An 18,643-nucleotide genomic window follows, 5' to 3' on the forward strand; every position below is an offset into this window, starting at 1 on the left:
CTCCTCCTTCTCTGGGCCTCAGTTGCCTACTGTGTAAAATGAAACCTGCTAATCTAATCAAATCTCTTCAAACTTCATTTGGAAAAAGGAATCCTTGGAGCCCATACTACAAAGCAGACAAAAGGTGGAGGCCAGGGCCCTGGAGACCCAGGACCTCATCCTCCAATCTCAGACGAGGTGACCTTTAAGGTTCATGGACCAGCTGTGTGAGCCCCAGGCTGAGGAGACCAGCACAGGGGCCTGCAATCCCTGAGAGACACAAACTAGCCTCTGAGGAAGAGGAAGGAATGATATCCTATTTTAAATTTATGTTTTCAAATTTTTTGTGCTCAATTTTTAAACAACTATGAGATGGTTTAAATAGAAGACATATACACTATGACATATACAAAAAAAAGTGGAAATAGACACTCAAACCTTGTAGGGGGATGAAGAAGCAAATATCTAAGCATGTAAGCCAGTAGTCACATGTGGCTCTTTGGCCCCTTGAGTGTGGCTCTTCCACAGAATACCACGGCCTAGCACAAGTCTATTTTGAAGAAGTGGTGTTAGAAGAAGTTTAAGTTTTAAAAAATTGGCTCTCAAAAGAAATTTCAATCATTGTACTGTTGATATGTGGCTCCGTTGACTACTGAGTTTGCCGACCACTGAGCTAGGCTAATAATCAGAATGATCTCTGCATTTAGCTCCGAGCTTCCTGGCAGCCAGAGCCAAAAGGAAGAGGCTGAGCAGGGAGGTGACGCATGAGCAGGAAGGTCGATCCCGCCTCCCCGCTCCGTCGGCCTGAGCCCTGGGGTCCCTCTCCCGCAGGGAGTACTGCCAGAGGGTGCTGAGGAGGCCCGCGCAGGACTGCTCCGCGTACACGCTGTCCTTCGACACCACGGTTTTCATCATCGAGAGCACGCGCAGGCGGGTGGCGGTGGAGGCCGTGCTGGAGAACAGGGGCGAGAACGCCTACAGCACCGTCCTCAACATCTCCCAGTCAGCAAACCTGCAGTTTGCCAGCTTGATCCAGAGGGTAAGACCACAGCGACCGCCCAGCCTGCCTGAGGCGAAGGGCAGAGGCAGGAGAGGAGGGCTCCAGGCCTGGCTGCACATTAGAATCCACCAGGGAGCTTAAAGACTCTTGTGTCCCAAACTTACAGTAATTGATCTAGTCTGGCTGGGGCCTGGATCTGGTCTGGGTGGGGCCTGGATCAGCCGCCCAGGTGGAGGCAGTGTACCACCAGGACTGAGGAGTCCGAGCCCTTCAGGAACATGGGGAGGAAGGTCCTTCAGCCCATGTCCTTGGCCCTCACGCACACAGACATGTATAAACACGCATACACCAAGCATGTGCGCACCAGCACATATACCCCCAGCTTTCTCAGAAGGGGCCTTCCAACAAGAATTAGAACAGGTTACTCTTACTTTAAAACCTCCCATCGTTCCCGCTTACTTTTACAACAAATTCCAAACTCCTGTGGCATCCAAGCCCCTTCCCTGCTCCCCACCCCCACCAGCTGCTCCTGCCCTCCCCTCCACATCTACAGCCCCAGTGACCGCCTGCTTCCCACACACCTGCTCTCTCACACCCAGGCCCTCCCACCACGGTGCCCTGCCTGGGGCTCCTCCATCCTCTGCCCAACAAGCTCCTGCTCCTTCTCAGTAGCCACTTACAATGCCCGGCACTGTGCTGGACTCTGGGCATGACGGTGATGGAGGTGGTGGTGGTGGTAGTGGTGGTGGTTGCGGTGGTGGTGGTGATAATGGTGATGATGGTGATGATGGTGATGGGGGTGTTGTTGATGGAGATGGTGGTAGTGATGGTAGTGGTAGTGATGGTAGTGGTGGTGGTGATGATGATGGTGATGGTGGTGGTGATGGTGGTGGTGATGGTGGAGGTGGTGGTGGTGGTAGTGGAGATGGTAATGGTGGTAGTGGTGGTGATAATGGTGATGATGGTGATGATGGTGATGGGGGTGTTGTTGATGGAGATGGTGGTGGTGGAAGTGGTAGTGATGGTAGTGGTGGTGGTGATGATGATGGTGATGGTGGTGGTGATGGTGGTGGTAATGGTGGAGGTGGTGGTGGTGGAGGTAGAGGTGGTGATGATAATGGTGATGATGGTGATAATGGTGATAGTGATGATGATGATGATGGTGATGATGGTGGTGGTAGTATCCCCATTTTACAGAGGAGGCAACAGAGGCATAGAGAAGGGTTGAATGGTCTGAACAGGACACCCAGCTAGTAGTGGCTCCTGAGCTGCTCTTCAGGACCAGACGTGTCCTCGTGTCACGCTCTCTGGGCTTCCTTCCCATGGCCACCTAGGCCCCGCATAGCTCTGGGCACAGCTGCATGTGCTCCAGGAAAATCACAGTGTCGGATGCTGCCCTGTGCTAGCCCTGAACTCTGGGTGCAAGTGCCCTGACTTAGCCACATGTGTCCCCAGGGCTGGGCCAGGGCTAGACACACAGAAGATCCTCCAGACCTGTCTGTTGAGTTAAACTAAGACATCGTTGTCACAGTGGTGCCGGGGTGCCCCAGGTCCCCGAAGATACAGTCTCTGTTCTCACTGATCTCAGAGTGTCCACGTGGAGCCCGGAGTGGAGGACCAGGTGCCAGTGCCTTTCTGTCCTCACCCCACGCAGAGCCGCTGCCCGCACCGCCCCAGACTCAGGCCCTCTCAGGCCAGGCCTACCGCCAGCCTCCTCACAGCCCTGAGATGAGGGCCGTCTGACGGTCTCCCCAGCCTCCTCTGCCCAGAGGCTTTGTAGCTGTCTCTTTAGGGGAAATTGAGCCCCAAACCTGCAGCCACCGTTTTCCGCTTCCCTGGCCCAGACTTTATAAGCCTGTGTCTATTCACAGCCGTGGGGGGAAGGAATCGTGGGATTTTGTTTCTGTGGCACAGAGGGGCTTGGCAGTGAGGAAGGAAGAGACCTAGGAAATGTGTTCTGTCAAGGGCTGTGTCCACACTCACGCGGTGGCGTGTGGGGCTGGCCTGCAGCCTGGCTCCCCCACAGATGCTGCCGCCTGCCCAGCCAGAAGATGCTCACAGCTTGGAGACCAGCCTCCCCTCTGTCTTCCCACCCCAAACCCCACCGTCTGGCCAAGGAGAGCACCCCCTAAGCCAAATGCAGATGTGTTTGTCTACCACACACACATCGTACACAAAATGCAAAAACATACAAACCGACATAAACATCCAAACAAATACAAATACTACATGTGCATGCAATGGACACATGCACATTCATGTACTCACGTGCAGACCGACACACCCAGCCCACACAGGAGTATCTCCACATCCACACGTGTATGTGTCCAGGCTGTGCCCAGTTGTGCAGTACCACAATGGGGATAAATACCCCTCATGACAGCTGCCATACATGGAATGACTACAAGAGTCTGGGCACTGAATTAGGCCCTGCACTTGCATGCATTGTGTCATTTAATCCTCAAAACAGCTAAATGTGGTAGGTGCTATCGTCCCCACGTAACAGAGGAGCAAAATGAGTGCCCCGCCAGCAGCATGTAGCCACATATGGTGTGTGAGTCCCTTCTCCCTGGACCTGTGCTGAGGGCTCAGCTAGCCCAGCGGGGCCCCAGGCAGGCTGGGGAGCCCAGTGACATGCCCCCCTAAACTCTGCCAGTCCAGCAGCCAGTGAGTGACCTGCTGCTGACCCAGACAGCGGTGGGAGGGTTTGGAGAAGTTTAGCTGCAGGAAAAGGAAAGAGAAAGAAGCATTGCCTGCAAGTCTGCTGGCAGCAGGGGTTTGGGCATGGGGGGCCTCATGACAAGGGAGCAGCCAGCCCTGAGGGAGGCGGAATAGACTCAGAAAAATCCCCACAGTTCCCACCAGGAGTCAGCCCGTATCCCACCCACTGATATTCTGGATCACAATGTCATGCGAGACCCCAAAAGCCTCCTCTTGGCTCCCAGAGAGCCTTTGCAATCCTTCTGATTGCGGCCAATTAAAGGGCTGCAAAGGGCTGCAGAGGGAGGCAGGACAGCCAGACTGGGGAGCCTTCGAATCCCCACTCGGGCCACTTCCGGTGGCCTGAGCCCGTGACTTCCCATCCCAGGGCCTCCATGTCCCCAGCTGCAGGCAGGATAAGTCCTGGGTCCCTGGCTGGTATGGAGGGAATGACAAGGTGTGCGAAGGAGCTCTGAGCCCCTCTATCCACAACCCAGCACCACTGAGTGTCCCCGTCCCTGCCACACCTGAGCCCCCAGCCCCTGTGGTCCCAGCGTCAGAGGGCCTGCCGCTGCTCAGAGTGGGCAATGGGAGGTAAAGGTGCCCCCAGAGCTCGGTGACCTGGGTCTCAGGCCCCATCTAACCGCTGCGCCCTCTCCTCTCCCCCCAAACCTCCTCTCCCCCCCCTCTTCCCCACAGGAGGACTCCGACGGCAGCATCGAGTGTGTGAACGAGGAGAGGAGACTCCACAAGAAAGTCTGCAATGTCAGCTACCCCTTCTTCCGGGCCAAGGCCAAGGTGAAGGCTGGGGGCAGTTTGGGGAGGCAACAGGGCTACAGGGAGGCAAGAGAAATGGAGATGAGCAGCAAGGAGGGCTGGGGAGGGATGGAGAGGCCTGAGGGTGGTTCTCCCATGCAATGACATCCCAATAATCCAACCAGCCAGGCATCCCCAGGGCAGGAGGCCACCGCCCTGGAGAGCGCCCCGCCCCTCCCCGCCACCCCACCTCCCTCAGCCATTGTCCCACTGCCCTTTCAATCCTTTATATCCAGCCAGCTGCCTCAGTGCTGTGCATGGGGAGAAAATTAATATTTCTCAAGCACCGACCACGCCCTTCAGAATGCATGTGACAAGAGTGTAGGTGTGTGACGTGGAGAAGCAAATTCAAGGGGAAGGGGAGAACTACAGATTGTGGGGGTGTTTGCCCATCACCCCTGGGCAGGGGGCAGCCCCTGAGGGCTCTGGAGCCGGAGAAGGCCTGAGCTAAGCTGCTGGACCCGATGGAGGGGCGCTCAGGGCAGGAGCCAGCCGGAGAGCAGCAGTGTGTTCCCAGGCGCAGGGCTGCAAGGTGGGGAACCAGGGCTCCTTCTAAAGGAACCTCCCAGTGGAAGGAACTGCAAGTCAAGATGGTGGTTTCGGGGTGCGACTCTGACAAACCAGGAGCTCTAGATTGAAGTCCCAGGGGGCAGCACAAGCTCCCCACCCCTGCCACTCCCTGGGAGAAGGGGACCTCAGATCTCCAGGGGAAACTCCAGGAGGGTCAGACTTGGGAAGAGCACAGCGGTCTGTGCAAAGCCCCGGCACCCGCCCCGCCCCCATAGTGGGGAAGGCAGCCCGGAGGGTCAGGTGTCACAGGGCCATCCATAGTCAGGGACCCAGGCCCGCTCCAAAGTGCCCAGCAGGGGGTGCATTCCTGGGAAGCGGCAAGACCAGGCCATCAGAGGGGCCAGAGGGCTGCTGGACAAGGAGGCAGGTGCCTATTAACCTCTGGGTGGCCCTGGGCAGCCATCACGCTTCTTCAGGTCTCCACCCACCACGCGCAAGAAGGAGGGGTGGGAGGCCTGTCCCACCGCCGTGTCTGGCCCCCACGGGCTGTGCTGTGTGGTGACAGCCAGCTCCCCTTCCCACCAGCAAGCCCTCCCCATGAAAATCCTGCAGAGAGTCCGAAGTTGGGCTTGCTGCCTTCTCATTGCCTGAAGCTAAAAACAAAATCAAAAACAAACAAAACAAAAAACGGAGGAGGGCAGGGGGCTGTCCCAGTCAGGAAATCCCCCAGAGGAGCCGTTGTCTGGCTGTGTCCCCCTCACCAGCCTCAGGCCGTTACTCAGCACTGGCTGCTCCCAGCCAGCAGGGCTCACCCACGGGCGCAGGGGGCTGGGAGGGCGGGTCAGGCAATGCCCAGACTCACAGTTCCCAGCAACCCCAGCTCCAGTGACTTCTTCTTTGCAGGTGGCTTTCCGTCTAGATTTCGAGTTCAGCAAATCCGTCTTCCTGCACCACCTGGAGGTCCAGCTCGCAGCCGGCAGGTCAGGGCCCGGCTGCTCCCTCCCTCCTGCACCCTGCTTCACCCCTCCCCACACTGAGTCTCCCACCAAGCCCTGTCCCTAACTGCCCCAAGGGGGTGGGGTCCTGGTCAGTCCCCAAATGAGGGCCACCCGCTGCCTGCTGCAGCCACCTTCGGTCTTGGAAGATAAAGAATACCTTTTTCTTCATGTAGTATTTCTATATAGCTGCTGTTTTAAAACCAGTTATAAAGCACTGTGAATACAATAGCTGTCAGTCCTCACTGCAGCCCCTAAGGTAGGTAAAGCAGGGGTTATTCCCCACCCGACCTCAAGTTACAGGTAAGAAAGGGGAGGCTCAGAGAGGTTGAGTGAATTTCCCAACAACACACAGCACAACTGCTAGATGAAAATTCGTGTCCTACTCTTTCTGTCCTGCTCACCTCTCTCCTCTTTGAAATGTGTCCATTTTAAAAGAGTGTCCCTTACGCTGTGTAGGTCTGTCTGAGTGTCTTCCTCGCAGGGAATTTGCTGTGGGTTCACAGGGTGAAACCCCTGTGTGGGTCGTAAGCACTCTTTTCTTTTTCACAGAATTACATTCTCTGTGTGGGAACGGCGGCAGGAAGGGATCTGATAACTCTGAAGCCTTGTAAATGGCCCAAACCCTCCTGAGAATTGTTCCTCACTGAGAAATAAAACACTGAAGGCAAACCACACACCAGCCTTCCAACACATGCACACACATACACTCACTCACACACATACGTACTCTCGGTCACACCCAAGTCAGAGGTCTCGGGAGGGAGCACTAGGGATCAACCGCCAGCACGTCAGTGGTTGTGGGTGGAATTCTCACGTGACCCGAGACAGTCTGTGAAATGTCTGGATCCCCTCAGGCCCCCTCAGGCCCTGCCTGCTGGCGGGAGACCAGTGCACTGCACAGTGTCCTCATACCAGAATGCTCTTTCCCAGGGTGACTTAGACCCCTCCCGCAGCAGCTGGGTAGAGGGAGGGCAGGCTCCGTCCTGACCCCGCGCCTGGCTCTCCTTGCAGTGACAGTGACGAGGAGGAGAGCACCAAGGAAGACAACAAGGCCCTCCTGCGCTTCCACCTCAAATATGAGGCCGACATCCTCTTCACCAGGTGGGCGGGCCCAGGAGGGGAGGCATGGGAGGAGTGAGCCTAAGATGGGGTACTCTCGGGGGAAACAGGGGGGAGTGGGGGGGGACTAATAGGGTCAATGGCCCTAGAAGCTGGGCCCCAGTGTTGAGGGACTATGAGATGGATCCAATAGGGCCCCTGAGGGGTCAGAGAGAGCTCCCTCATCCATGGCTGGGAGATGGAATCAAAACAGAGGAAGGAGGCCGGGGCTGTGTGACTCAGTGATTGAGTGTCAACCTATGAACCAGGAGGTCATGGTTGGATTTCCAGTCAGGGCACATGTCCCAGTTGTAGGCTTAATCCCCAGTAGGGGGCATGCAGGAGGCAGCCAATCAATGATTCTCTCATATCATTCCTCTCTGAAATCAATAAAATTATGTTAAATAATAATAAAATTTAAAAATCAGAGGAAGGAGGAGACACAGACCTGGCGCCCATGGAGCTCTCAGCAGGTCAAATGCGAAGGGCGGGACAGCAGGCGGTATCCACCCAGATGTAGGCAACAGAGGAGGGCATGAACTGTGGAGAATTTTTAAATAATAATAAAACCTACCAAGTCCTTCTGCTTCTCAGTACCACCTTGCCCCAGCAATTCTAAACCCCGTCCATGAGAAAAGGCTCCTCCCTGTGCGGCTGCTCACACTGCCGCTCCCTGGGTGTGCCCCGGCCCAGCCTCTCCTCTGGGAGCTCCCAGACAGGTGGGGGCGTCTGGACAGCACAGCAAACACACAGCAAGTGCAGGCCCCCCACCGCCCCGGCCTCCACCAGTAGGCAAGTTCACGCTCAGAAGAGGCCATGCCTGGGCTGAGAGTCTAGGGCAGGGGCGGCCAATAGCTGGCACTTCCAGCTCGTGCCCGTCCCACACACCAGGCAGAAGTTGCTGCTGGATGTCAGCATGGCCTCTTCTGAGCGTGAACTTGCCCACTGTGCACCCTTCCAGCCTCTGGTGGAGGCCGTGAGAGGCCCTGAGCTTGCTGTGTGTTTGCTGTTCTGTCCAGACGCCTCCATCTGACTGCTCAGAAACCTTCCCAACACAGTGCTCCCGATGGGCACGAAGGAAACCTATTGTTTGTGGCCTACGGGGAGACGGGCCCATGCCCACACCCTTTATCATTCACTTACCCGCCTGGCCAATGCTGACTGCGTCACAGCAGCCTGTCCTCTGTCCCTGCAGGAGCAGCAGCCTGAGCCACTACGAAGTCAAACCCAACAGCTCCCTGGAGAGTTACAATGGCCTTGGGCCTCCCTTCCACCTCACGTTCAAGGTAAGGCTGGAGGGGAGCCAGGAAGAGAGGGAAGGGCAGGAGCCACGGGTCCCCCACATGGGAGGGGAGGAATAGGAAGTCATTGCTAACGCCAGGCCTGGGTGGCTAAGTGGTTGAGTGTCGGTCGACCTATGAACCAGGTCAGGGTTCGATTTCTGTAAAGGGCATATACCCAGGTTGCGGGCTTGATCCCCGGTGTGGGGTGCGCAGGAGGCAGCCGATCAATGATTCTCTCTCTTCATTGATGTTTCTATCTCTCTGTCTCCCTCTCCCTTGCTTTCTGAAACCAATTTTTTAAAAAAGAAAGAAATCATTGCTGGAGCTCAGGGTCACCTTAAGCCTGCTACCCTCTCACTGGATGACTTTAGACAAGTCACCTCCGCTCTCTGGCCTCTCAGTCCTCCCCTGGAAAATAACAGGGCTGGTCTCAGAGAGCGTGTCGGTGAAAATTAGGTGTGGCTGCACATAATTATTTTAATTTTTTAAAAGTGGTCTAAAGGCCCCAGAGTTTATTCTCTCCCATACAAGAGTCCAGAGTTGGCAGCTTCAGAGTCATCCAGGGTTGCATCTCCTCTCTCCTCACGTCCCACCCTCCCCAGCATGCAATCATCAGCCTCGATTCACCTCGCAGTCCAAGGAGGCTGCGGCTCCGGCCATCACGTCCCGATTCCACAGGCCCCAGGAAGAAGGGAGGGACAAGGAGCAGGAATGAACTCCGTGGCAGTCCCTCACACCTCCCGGTCCCTCTCATTGTCCAGAACGCTGTGCTTTAGCTGTAAGAAGCGTTTTGTCATGGTTTCTGTCACGAAGGACGGTGAGAAAAGGAGAATTGGGAGGCAGCTTAGCAATGCTGCCACGGTGGGCCTGCAGTGCCCCCCGCCTCTGAACGCTGTGTGAGAGTCAGGGGCAGGCTGACCCTGGACACTGCACATCAGGCTCGCCGAGACCTGCATGGCTCCTCCAAGAGGGTTAGAAACCTGCCCACGGCCACACAACCCGTACGTGACCGCAGCCCTGGGTTCCAGTCGCAGGCTTTCTGATTCCAAAGCCTTCCTGTCACCACCGGCTCTGACACCCGGTGTGTCACGGCTAGAAGGTGCACTATCACACACTCCCGGTTTACACTCTTCACTAATGAGTGAGCTCTCATGAAAAAGTAATTGCTGTCACCATCTCCAGCCCCAGGGGGCCACCAGTGCCAGGCAACAAAATCCCCCCGAGCCAGGAGGAGTTGAAAATAGACGTGACCCTGGCTCTCCGGTCTCATTGCCGCCCCCACTGCAGGGCCCGCCCCTCTCAGGTCCCTGACGTGGCAGAGCCTCAAAGCTCCCACAGTGAAAATGCCAGGGGCCGGCCGAAACCAATTAGGCTCAGTGGATAGAGCGTCGGCCTGCGGACTGAAGGGTCCTGGGTTCGATTCCGGTCAAGGGCATGTACCTTGGTTGTGGGCACATCCCCAGTGGGGGGTGTGCAGGAGGCAGCTGGTCGATGATTCTCTCTCATCGATGTGTCTAACTCGCTATCCCTCTCTCTTCCTCTCTGTACAAAATCAATAAAATATATTAAAAGGAAAAAAAATGCCAGGGGGCTTGAAGGGGCCCAGGCTGGAGACCTCGCTCTCCACCTCCCCTCCCCCAGCTGCTGCTGGAGCACCGACACCTCTCCCTCTCGGGCCACAGATCCAGAACCTGGGCTTGTTCCCCGTCCACGGGGTGATGGTGAAGATCACCGTGCCCGTCGCCACCAGGAGCGGCAGCCGGCTGCTGATGCTGAGGGACTTCCTCACCGACCAGGTACCACCGCCTCGCGGGCCGCTGGGGGAGGGGACGGACGGAGACAGGCATGCCCTGAGGTGTGTCCCAGGCCCCTCAGACCCCAGCTCCTTCTCCCCAAACCACACCCCGCCGGGCCTTCTCTGGCAGAGGAGGAGGAAGAACGCCTGGATGCTGAGTTTGGCGGCGCTGATTGTGACGTGGCCGTGTGTCTCCCTCCTGCAGGTGAACACGTCCTGTAACGTCTGGGGAAACAGCACCGAGTACCGGCATTCCCCGACGGAGGAAGACCTGAGTCGCACCCCGCAGCTGGTGAGTGTCCCCCAAACCCAGAGCCGTGGGGCTGGGGGGAGAGAGGGCTGCCTGGGCTTGGGGCTCTCTCTCTCCTGGGCCCATAGTTTGTAAGAGTTCTCTGAGCTCCCAGGTGCCCAGCCTCACACCAAGAGGAAACAAGCAGGAAAAGGTACCGCTGGCCCTCAGTGAGCTCACCATCTCTCAGGAGACACAGAATGAGCGCCTCGAAGCCAGGGAGCAGGCCTGTGATGCATCTCAAGAGAATGACCACAGATGCAAACTGGAGTAAAAGAACAGTGAGAGAAAAGGGAAACACGAGCCTGAAAAGATATCTGCACCCCCATGTTCACTGCAGATAGCAGCCAAGATATGGAAATAACCCAGGTGTCCATCGGTGGATAAAGACATTATGAGATATAGAGAGCTAGAGCTAGAGCTAGAGATGATAGATATATTATATAGACATGGACATAGATATATGCAATAGAATATTACTCAGCATAAGAAAGGGAAAAACTTTGCCATTTGGGATAATGTGTTTGGATCTTGAGGGCATTCTGCTAAGTGAAATAAGTTAGACAAAGACAAATACTGTATGATCTTACTTATATGTGGAATCTTTTTAAAAAAAAAAAATCAAGCTTATAGATAGAGTACAGATTGGTGGTAGTCAGAAGCAGGGGGTGAAAATGGATGAAGGGGATCAAAAGGTAATAATAATTTTTTAAAAAGAACAGAGCTTGCCGGGACTGGTTTGGCTCAGTGGATAGAGCATCGGCCTGCGGACTGAAAGGTCCCGGGTTCGATTCTGGTAAAGGGCATGTACCTTGGTTGCGGGCACATCCCCAGTGGGGGGTGTGCAAGAGGCGGCTGGTGGATGATTCTCTCTCATCGATGTTTCTAACTCTCTATCCCTCTCTCTTCCTCTCTGTGAAAAATCAATAAAATATATATATTAAAAAATTATATATATTAAAAAAAAAAAAAAAAAACAGAGCTAGTGGACTTGCATTTGAGCCTAAAAGAGCCATCGGATACAGGTAGGCAGAAAGAAGGGGGAGGCCAGATGGAGCATTGCCATAGGGGCCGGAACATACGTGACTTGTATTGGAGACACTGACATCAGCTGGAGCCTCCCTCCCCAGAAATAAAGGCAGCTCAGCTTCAACTCCCGAAGCCCTCGCTAAGACACCTGCTCGTTTCCAGGTTTAGATCCTCTCTGCCGCCTGTCCCCAGACACCTATTTCTGCGCGTGCTTTCAGTATTCCTTACCCAGACAGAAATCCTAGGTGTTTTAATTTGATTTCCCAAACAAGTGCTTCGCACAAAGCAATTTTTGAATCGAGTGCATTTTACGGAAGACTTGGGGCTGGGTAGGGTTGAAGTGGATGCAAAAGAGTGAAACAAGTAACTTTAACCTGATACGTTGTAACTTTTTGATGATTTGTTTGGGTTTTCTATCAAGATGATATCATCTGCTGACGATCATAGCTTTAGCTTTACCATTCACGCCTTACAAATTGTTTTTCTTGTGTTATTGCTCTGACTAGGACCTCCAGGGTAATGATAAACAGAAATGGTGACAGTCTTGTCTTGATCCTGATTTTAAAGGGATTGTTCTTCATTTTTCATTATTAAATATGATACTTGTGTTTTATAAATACCCTTTAATTCCGATTCAGGGAGTTCCCCAGGAGCTTTTATCATAAACTAAGGTTGAAGTCCCTAAAATGCTTCCTCTGCATCTGATATAGTAATCATCTCATTTTTTCCCTTTAAGCTGTTTATATGGTGATGACATGTATAGGTTTCCCTAACATTGAACCAAAATTTTGTTCCTGGGATATATCCAATATGCACAACCTCAAATGCAGCATCAGATATACCATCCTTACCCTGTCCTCCAGCCGTCCTCTGGCAGCCCCAGACCATGCGTCCCCTCCCGCCCCCCCCATCCTGTCCTCGGCCCCTCTCCCCAGAGAAAACCCTACTTGGCCTAACAGTGCCGCTGAGCCATCTCTCTGGTGGCCCAGCCTCTGCTCACTCTCTCAGGTCACAGCCTGGTTTCTGCCTCCCCTCCCCCTCCCCCCTCCCCCAGCCTGGTTGCTCACCACTGAGACCCGCCTCTTTCAGAATCACAGCAACTCAGACGTCGTCTCCATCAACTGCCACGTGAGGCTGGCCCCCAACCAGGAAACCCACTTCCACCTGCTGGGGAACCTGTGGCTGCGCTCCCTAAAGGCAGTAAGTAGAGGCCTGGGTGAGGCTGGCCGGGGAGAGGGGAGGAGGAGGGTGCTGGGGAGCCTCCTGCCGCGCGCCGAGGGGCCCGCTTCTGACAAGGCCTTCGATTGTCCAGCTCAAGTACAAGCTGATGAAAATCACGGTCAACGCAGCCTTGCAGAGGCAGTTCCACAGCCCCTTCATCTTCCGAGAGGAGGACCCCAGCCGCCAGGTGAGCCCTTGGGGACCCTGCGGACCTGGGCCTGAGCCAGGCCAGCTTGGTAAGGGTTACCCCGCCCCCTGCAGTTTTCCTACCCCTCTGCCGTGTGTTCCTGAGAGAGAGAGAGAGAGAGAGAGAGAGAGAGAGAGAGAGAGAGAGAGAGAGATGGGCAGACATGCCAGCAGTTAGTGCAGCATCAGTGGAGAGAGAAAAGCAAGACAAATAGGCCTTGTGGGGGGGCGGGGGAGGGAGTGGACAGGGGGCCAGAAGCAGGCATTCCCCCAGGCCCGGGGCCCCAGGCTCTGCACCACAACTGCCCCCTGGGGCAGAGGAGAGAGGAACCTGTGCATTTGACACTACAGGAACCTGATGCTGGAGTCCAGGGCAGCCTGCCCGGCGGCTCCTGGCCCAGCAGGAGGCTGCCCTGGGCAGGCTGGCAGCCTAGAATGACCGCCCCACACCTGTGCCTGCCCCCATCCATTCGCACCTCTTATCTAATGAAACCGTGTGACTGCTTTACAAGTCTGAATTGGTGAAGGCCACTGGGTGTGAGATGTCTTGGTATTGACACTTGTTGTATTGGGTAAAAGCAAATCAAAATAGTTTGAAGTTTGGGAAAGGGGAGAGAGGGGCTCTGTGCAGTGCTCAGCTGGGAAAAGGAGAAGTTGTGTCTGGAAGAGTTCAGTCCTCTGGACAGAGGCACTTTAGGCGTGGCGCACTGCTGCCCTCCACTGACCATGTCCCCAAACTGCCAGCCTGGGCTCCAGGTGAGCTTTCAATACCAGATGCTGTAAACGCCCCCAGCCCCTCCCCAGCAGACGCTGGAGAGCAAAGCAGGCATGGGCTAGAAGCCAGCCCTTAAGGAAACACATGGATACCCGTCATAAGCAGGGTGGGTGTGCCAGGCGAAGGGCTGGCAGGTGCAGAAGCCAGAGGCAGCACGCAGGGCCCCACCTCGAGTGGTTTGATTTGTCCGTTCATTTATTCAGCGTTTACTGGCTGCCCCCTGTATGACTCAGACCCACTAGGGGGTGCAAAGGAACAAGGACAGCAAAGTGTGGACTCGATCTGGGCGTGAGCACAGGTGCTGGGGGTGGGAGGTGGTCAGGCCAGGGAGAGCTTTCTGGAGACAGCCACTTGAACTGAATCCTGTGATGTGTTAGAACTTTCCAGATGACGGAGAGAGAAGAGGCATGATATAGGCCACACACACACACCCCTCCCCACACTAGTTCAAGTCTCTCAAATGAATTCTCCTTCTCCTTCTCCTTCCCAGCCCCCAACTCGCAAACCCTTCTTATGCTTCCTGGATGCCTCACTGCTCTTTCTGAAATCCAGCAATGACATAAGCCCGTGTTGGCTCAGCTCTGTGCCAGGGGCCGGGGTGGGAAGGCAGAGCAAGGCCCAGCCTGCAGGGATGGAAAGGACAGATAAGGGACCTATGGTTTGTTGAGCCCTAACTATGAGCCAGCTATTGTGACCACTTCTTCACGTTATCTTTGATGGATGTCCCCACAGCCTCCCTTTCCAGGCGTGGAAACTGATGCTGTGAGATAAGGGGCAGGGAAGCAGGGACTTGCCTCAGATTAAAAAGTTACTCAGTGGCCATGCTGTGCAGGGTGCCGTCGGTCAGTCACTCAACACATTCACTGAGCCCCGGCTCGGTCCCAGGCCCAGGCCCTGCTCGGAGGACAGAGCAGTGAACAAATCAAGAAAAGCCCGCTCTCCTGGAGCTGACCTTCAGTGGGAAGAAAGGCAATTAACATAAATACGGGGGGGGCAAAAGTAGGTTTACAGTTGTCAGTATGCAAAACAGTTTATTCTTATATTATTCACTAATTATTATATATTTTTCCATATGAACAACTGTAAACCTGCTCAAAAGCATCAAGTGATGATGAAGTTGGGGGGAGGGGAGCCTAAAACCCACCTGCAGGAAAGGGTGGAGATTCAGGGCACTGTTTTACACAGGAGATTAGGGAAAGCCTCCCCAATAAAGTGACATCGAGCAGAGACTCTGAGCGGCCAGCAGAAGGAACAGAATGCAAAGGCCCAGCAGCAGGTGCTGGGCATGTCGGAGGCCAGGTGGCTGGAGGGGAGAACGAGAGGGACAGTGGGAGGTGAGGTCAGGGAGGGAGGCACGCCAGAAAGTGTAAGTAGGCCCTTGCAGGCCAGGACAAGGATTCTTTTTCTACTCTGGTGAGCCGGGAGGGAGACTTGGAGGCCCTGAGCAGAGCAGAGAACTGCCTTTCTCTGGAGGCTATGCCAAGAACAGACTGTAGGCCTTAGCAGGTTTGGCTCAGTGGCTAGAGCATCAGCCTGTGGACTGAAGGGTCCCGGGTTCAATTCCAGTCAAGGGCACGAATCTAGGGTGCAGGCTCGATTCCTGGCCCTGGTCAGGGGGTGTGTGGAAGGCACCCAATACCTGTGTCTCTCTCACATGGATGTCTGTGTGTGTGTGTGTGTGTGTGTGTGTGTGTGTGTGTGTGTGTGTGTGTGTGTGTGTGTTTCCCCTTCCCTTCCTCTCTCTCTAAAAATCAATGGGAAAATATCCTCGGTGAGGATTAACAAAAACAAACAAAAAGAACAGACTGTAGGAGGCGAGGCGGAAGCAGATGGGAGATGAGGATGCTCAGACCAAGGAGGTAGCCCTGGAAGTGAGAGGAGTGGCCACATTCTGGGTGTTTCAAAGGTAAAACAGTCAGACTTTGCTGATGGAGTCCATGTGGATGTGAGACAAATACAAGGTTTCGGGCTTGAACAACAGCAAGGAAGGACGATGCTGCTGACATTTGCTTTGACAGGAAACACATTGAAAGCACAGGACTGAGGTGAGGAGTGGGATCAAGAGTTTGGTTTGGGACCTGTGAGAGGTGCCAGGCAGGCCATGGAGACGGTCGGAGATGACTCTGGAGTCTGGGGTAGACGTAGAAACATGAGTGGTCAGAGCTCTGACTTCGCCGAGGGCTCCATTAGGACTTCCATGGCCCTGGACACTTTGCCTTCAGGGCTCCTTCCTCTACTGAAAAAAAATTAATTACCACTTTATGACTGTGTACATATAAAGACAAATATAATCCAGGCAAAATGATATTCATTGATATCCTCCAATTTTAAAAGAAGTTAGGCCTGGCCAGTGTGGCTCAGTGGTTGAGCATCAACCCATGAACCAAGAGGTCACTGGTTGAATTCCTGGTCAGGGCACATGCCCAGGTGGGAGGCTCGATCCCCAGTAGATGTGCAGGAGGCAGCCAATCAATGTTTTTCTCATCCATGTTTCTTTCTATCCATCTCTCTTAAATTAATAAAAACATTTTAAATAAGTAAGATTGTGTTTGTGGGCCTCTGGGCAGCATGCCCACTGTGCCCACTCTGTAAGTCAGCCCTGAGCTCACCAGCGAGTGAGTGAATGTAGATAAAGATGTCCAAGGGCAGAACCATGGGACATGCCAACATTTAGAGGTTTGGGAGATGACTGAGGAGGCAGCAAAGGGCAGAAAATGTCTCAAAGAGGATCTGGACCACCTGGGCCACTTAACTCGGGTGTCCACTGTGCAGGGGCTAGGGGCTCTGAGGCCTCTGCAGGCTGAATGCCATCCCCTCCACCCCCAGCAGCTTTCCCTAAGGAAGCGGATGCAGCTCTCCCGCCAGGGGCCAGCGGTCTCCTGTGCTCCAGCCCAGGTGCCACCCAGGCCCCAGGACACTAATCTATTCCCCTGTCCCTCCTCCCCTTGCAGATCACGTTTGAGATCTCCAAGCAAGAAGACTGGCAGATCCCCATCTGGATCATCGTGGGCAGCACCCTGGGGGGCCTCCTGCTGCTGGCCCTGCTGGTCCTGGCCCTGTGGAAGGTGAGGGCCCCCACAGGGTGGCGGTGGGGAGCAGCATCCTGGTTGGCTGGCCCCTGCCTGGGATTCCAACCTCTGCCCCTGTGGCCAGTCCCCATGGTCTACTCCCCATGCCAGCTGGCATCTGCCTGGCCTCCTTCCCAGAACTTGCCTGCTGCCACTGCACCACCCCTCATCACCGCAGGCTGATTGGCCACCAGAGGGCGCTCAAACTGTGGCTCCCACCCTTTTGTAGGCCCCTTGGAGAACCTGATGAGAGTTAAGGTTCCTCTCATCAGAAAAACAGCATGTACACCCACCACACAATGTCTCCAACAAAGGCAGGCTGTTAAACACTCAAAGCCCTTCGCTGTCACTGAGCCTCAGGTTCAGAAGCCCTGCTCTCAACCTCCTCTGTCACAGAAAAGGTGAAGGAGGTCCAGAGAAGAGTGTTACCTGGGGCGGGGTCACACAGCAAGGCTTCTTGCCTCCAGACTCAGGCTCTGCTCACTCTGCTCCAGTGGCCCCTCACCAATTAAGTGGCCCAAAGAGAGCTGGGGAGGGACAGAGGTGCTCATGGTCCTGAGCTGGGGCATCTGGAAGCCTTCTGAGGGAAGATGCCTGGGGGTGAGTGGAGGGACAGCAAGGGAGGGAAGTTAGGCCTTGTCCACCCTGCCCACTGAGACTTCTGCCTTTGCCTCCCCACAGCTCGGCTTCTTTAAAAGCGCCAGGCGCAGGAGGGAGCCCAGCTTGGACCCCACGCCCAAAGCGCTGGAGTGAGGCTCCCGAGGAGGCTGCGAGTGGATGGGCCAGGGCCAGGCGGTGTGCAGGCCCAGGCCGGTGGCCCCGTGGAGCTGGGGCAGAGGATGCCAGCTCGCTCTGCACTTGACCTCATCTGAGAAACCAAGCCTGCGCCCTCTGAAGGGAACTCAAGCCGGTTTTAAGAGGGACTGCCCTGCTGGGAGACCGAGACACCTCCAACAGAGATCCCTAGAACAGAAAGGGGCCTCCCCCAGGCTCTGGGGGGTTGGCTACCCTCACCAGTAAGGTGCTAGGGATTCCTAAACCTCCTCCTCAGAAACCCAGAGAGGAAGACTGCAAATGCAGACCCACTCTGTGCACTCCAGACCACTACTTCCTATAGGGCCCAGTGGGACAGCAGATCTGAACTTTGTACTATCCTCCACCCCCATGCTGCCAACAGCTCCTGAGTCACGCCTACCCCTTCCCCAGGCAGGAGATGGGTCCCCGAGCTTCCCCTGAACAGCAGGGGCTCAATGATGACAGAGGAGGGCCAGGGGTGAAGACTCTGGGACACGGAGACTGTGACGGACAGGCAGCTGGAACCCAGAAACCAGGCACCCACACAGAGATGGGGAGCACCCCCATACGTTCACAGACCGCCACACACTCCCCCACGGTGCTTGTGACCCTCATCCCATGCCCCCCCGCTTCCCCGCCGCTTTTGTTCCCAGAAGGTACATCCAGAGCATGTGGGTGACACAGTCCCCTGTAACCCCCTATAGCTCCGCGCTCCCACAGCGTCTTCCTGGGGCAAGCCGGGCACAGGGAAAGGGTGGGAGCCTCCCCTCCCTGTATCCCCCGTCCCTTCGCACACACAGCCTTCCAGCCCTCCCTTCCACCTACTGTGCACAGAAAGGGGTTCTCTCTGGAATGCACTGAATGAGGCCGGTCCAGGGACCCCGCGGTGGAAATATCTGACCCGCCGCCCACAGGACATGTGGTACCACCCATGCCGGCGCCGCGAGGACCAGAGGCACACCTGGTGCCCAAGCCGAGTAATTTATGCCTTAGCCTTGTTTTGAGGTAGAAACGAAAGGGGGATACATCCAAGGCATCTGTCCCCGCCACATAGTACGACCTTTACTGTCGTAACTATTTTTTAAAAATAAAAGGTAGTGT

At 55.2% G+C, this 18,643-nt stretch overlaps 1 protein-coding gene across 1 annotated transcript in view; it reads left to right on the forward strand.

Moving 5' to 3' along the window:
- Nucleotides 1–18,643, forward strand: part of ITGA11 (integrin subunit alpha 11) — a 116,277-nt gene extending 97,634 nt beyond the window's left edge. The window contains exons 20-30 of the mRNA XM_036437707.2: nt 811–1,018; nt 4,379–4,477; nt 5,909–5,985; nt 7,015–7,104; nt 8,297–8,387; nt 10,067–10,180; nt 10,385–10,471; nt 12,587–12,697; nt 12,810–12,905; nt 16,631–16,744; nt 17,429–18,643. Coding sequence (XP_036293600.1) covers nt 811–1,018; nt 4,379–4,477; nt 5,909–5,985; nt 7,015–7,104; nt 8,297–8,387; nt 10,067–10,180; nt 10,385–10,471; nt 12,587–12,697; nt 12,810–12,905; nt 16,631–16,744; nt 17,429–17,500 — 1,159 coding nt within the window. The 3' untranslated portion in view covers nt 17,501–18,643. The remainder of the gene's footprint in view (nt 1–810; nt 1,019–4,378; nt 4,478–5,908; nt 5,986–7,014; nt 7,105–8,296; nt 8,388–10,066; nt 10,181–10,384; nt 10,472–12,586; nt 12,698–12,809; nt 12,906–16,630; nt 16,745–17,428) is intronic.

The sequence above is a fragment of the Pipistrellus kuhlii genome, unplaced genomic scaffold (genome assembly GCF_014108245.1).
Source record: "Pipistrellus kuhlii isolate mPipKuh1 unplaced genomic scaffold, mPipKuh1.p scaffold_m20_p_1, whole genome shotgun sequence".
Taxonomy (NCBI): Eukaryota; Metazoa; Chordata; class Mammalia; order Chiroptera; family Vespertilionidae; genus Pipistrellus; species Pipistrellus kuhlii.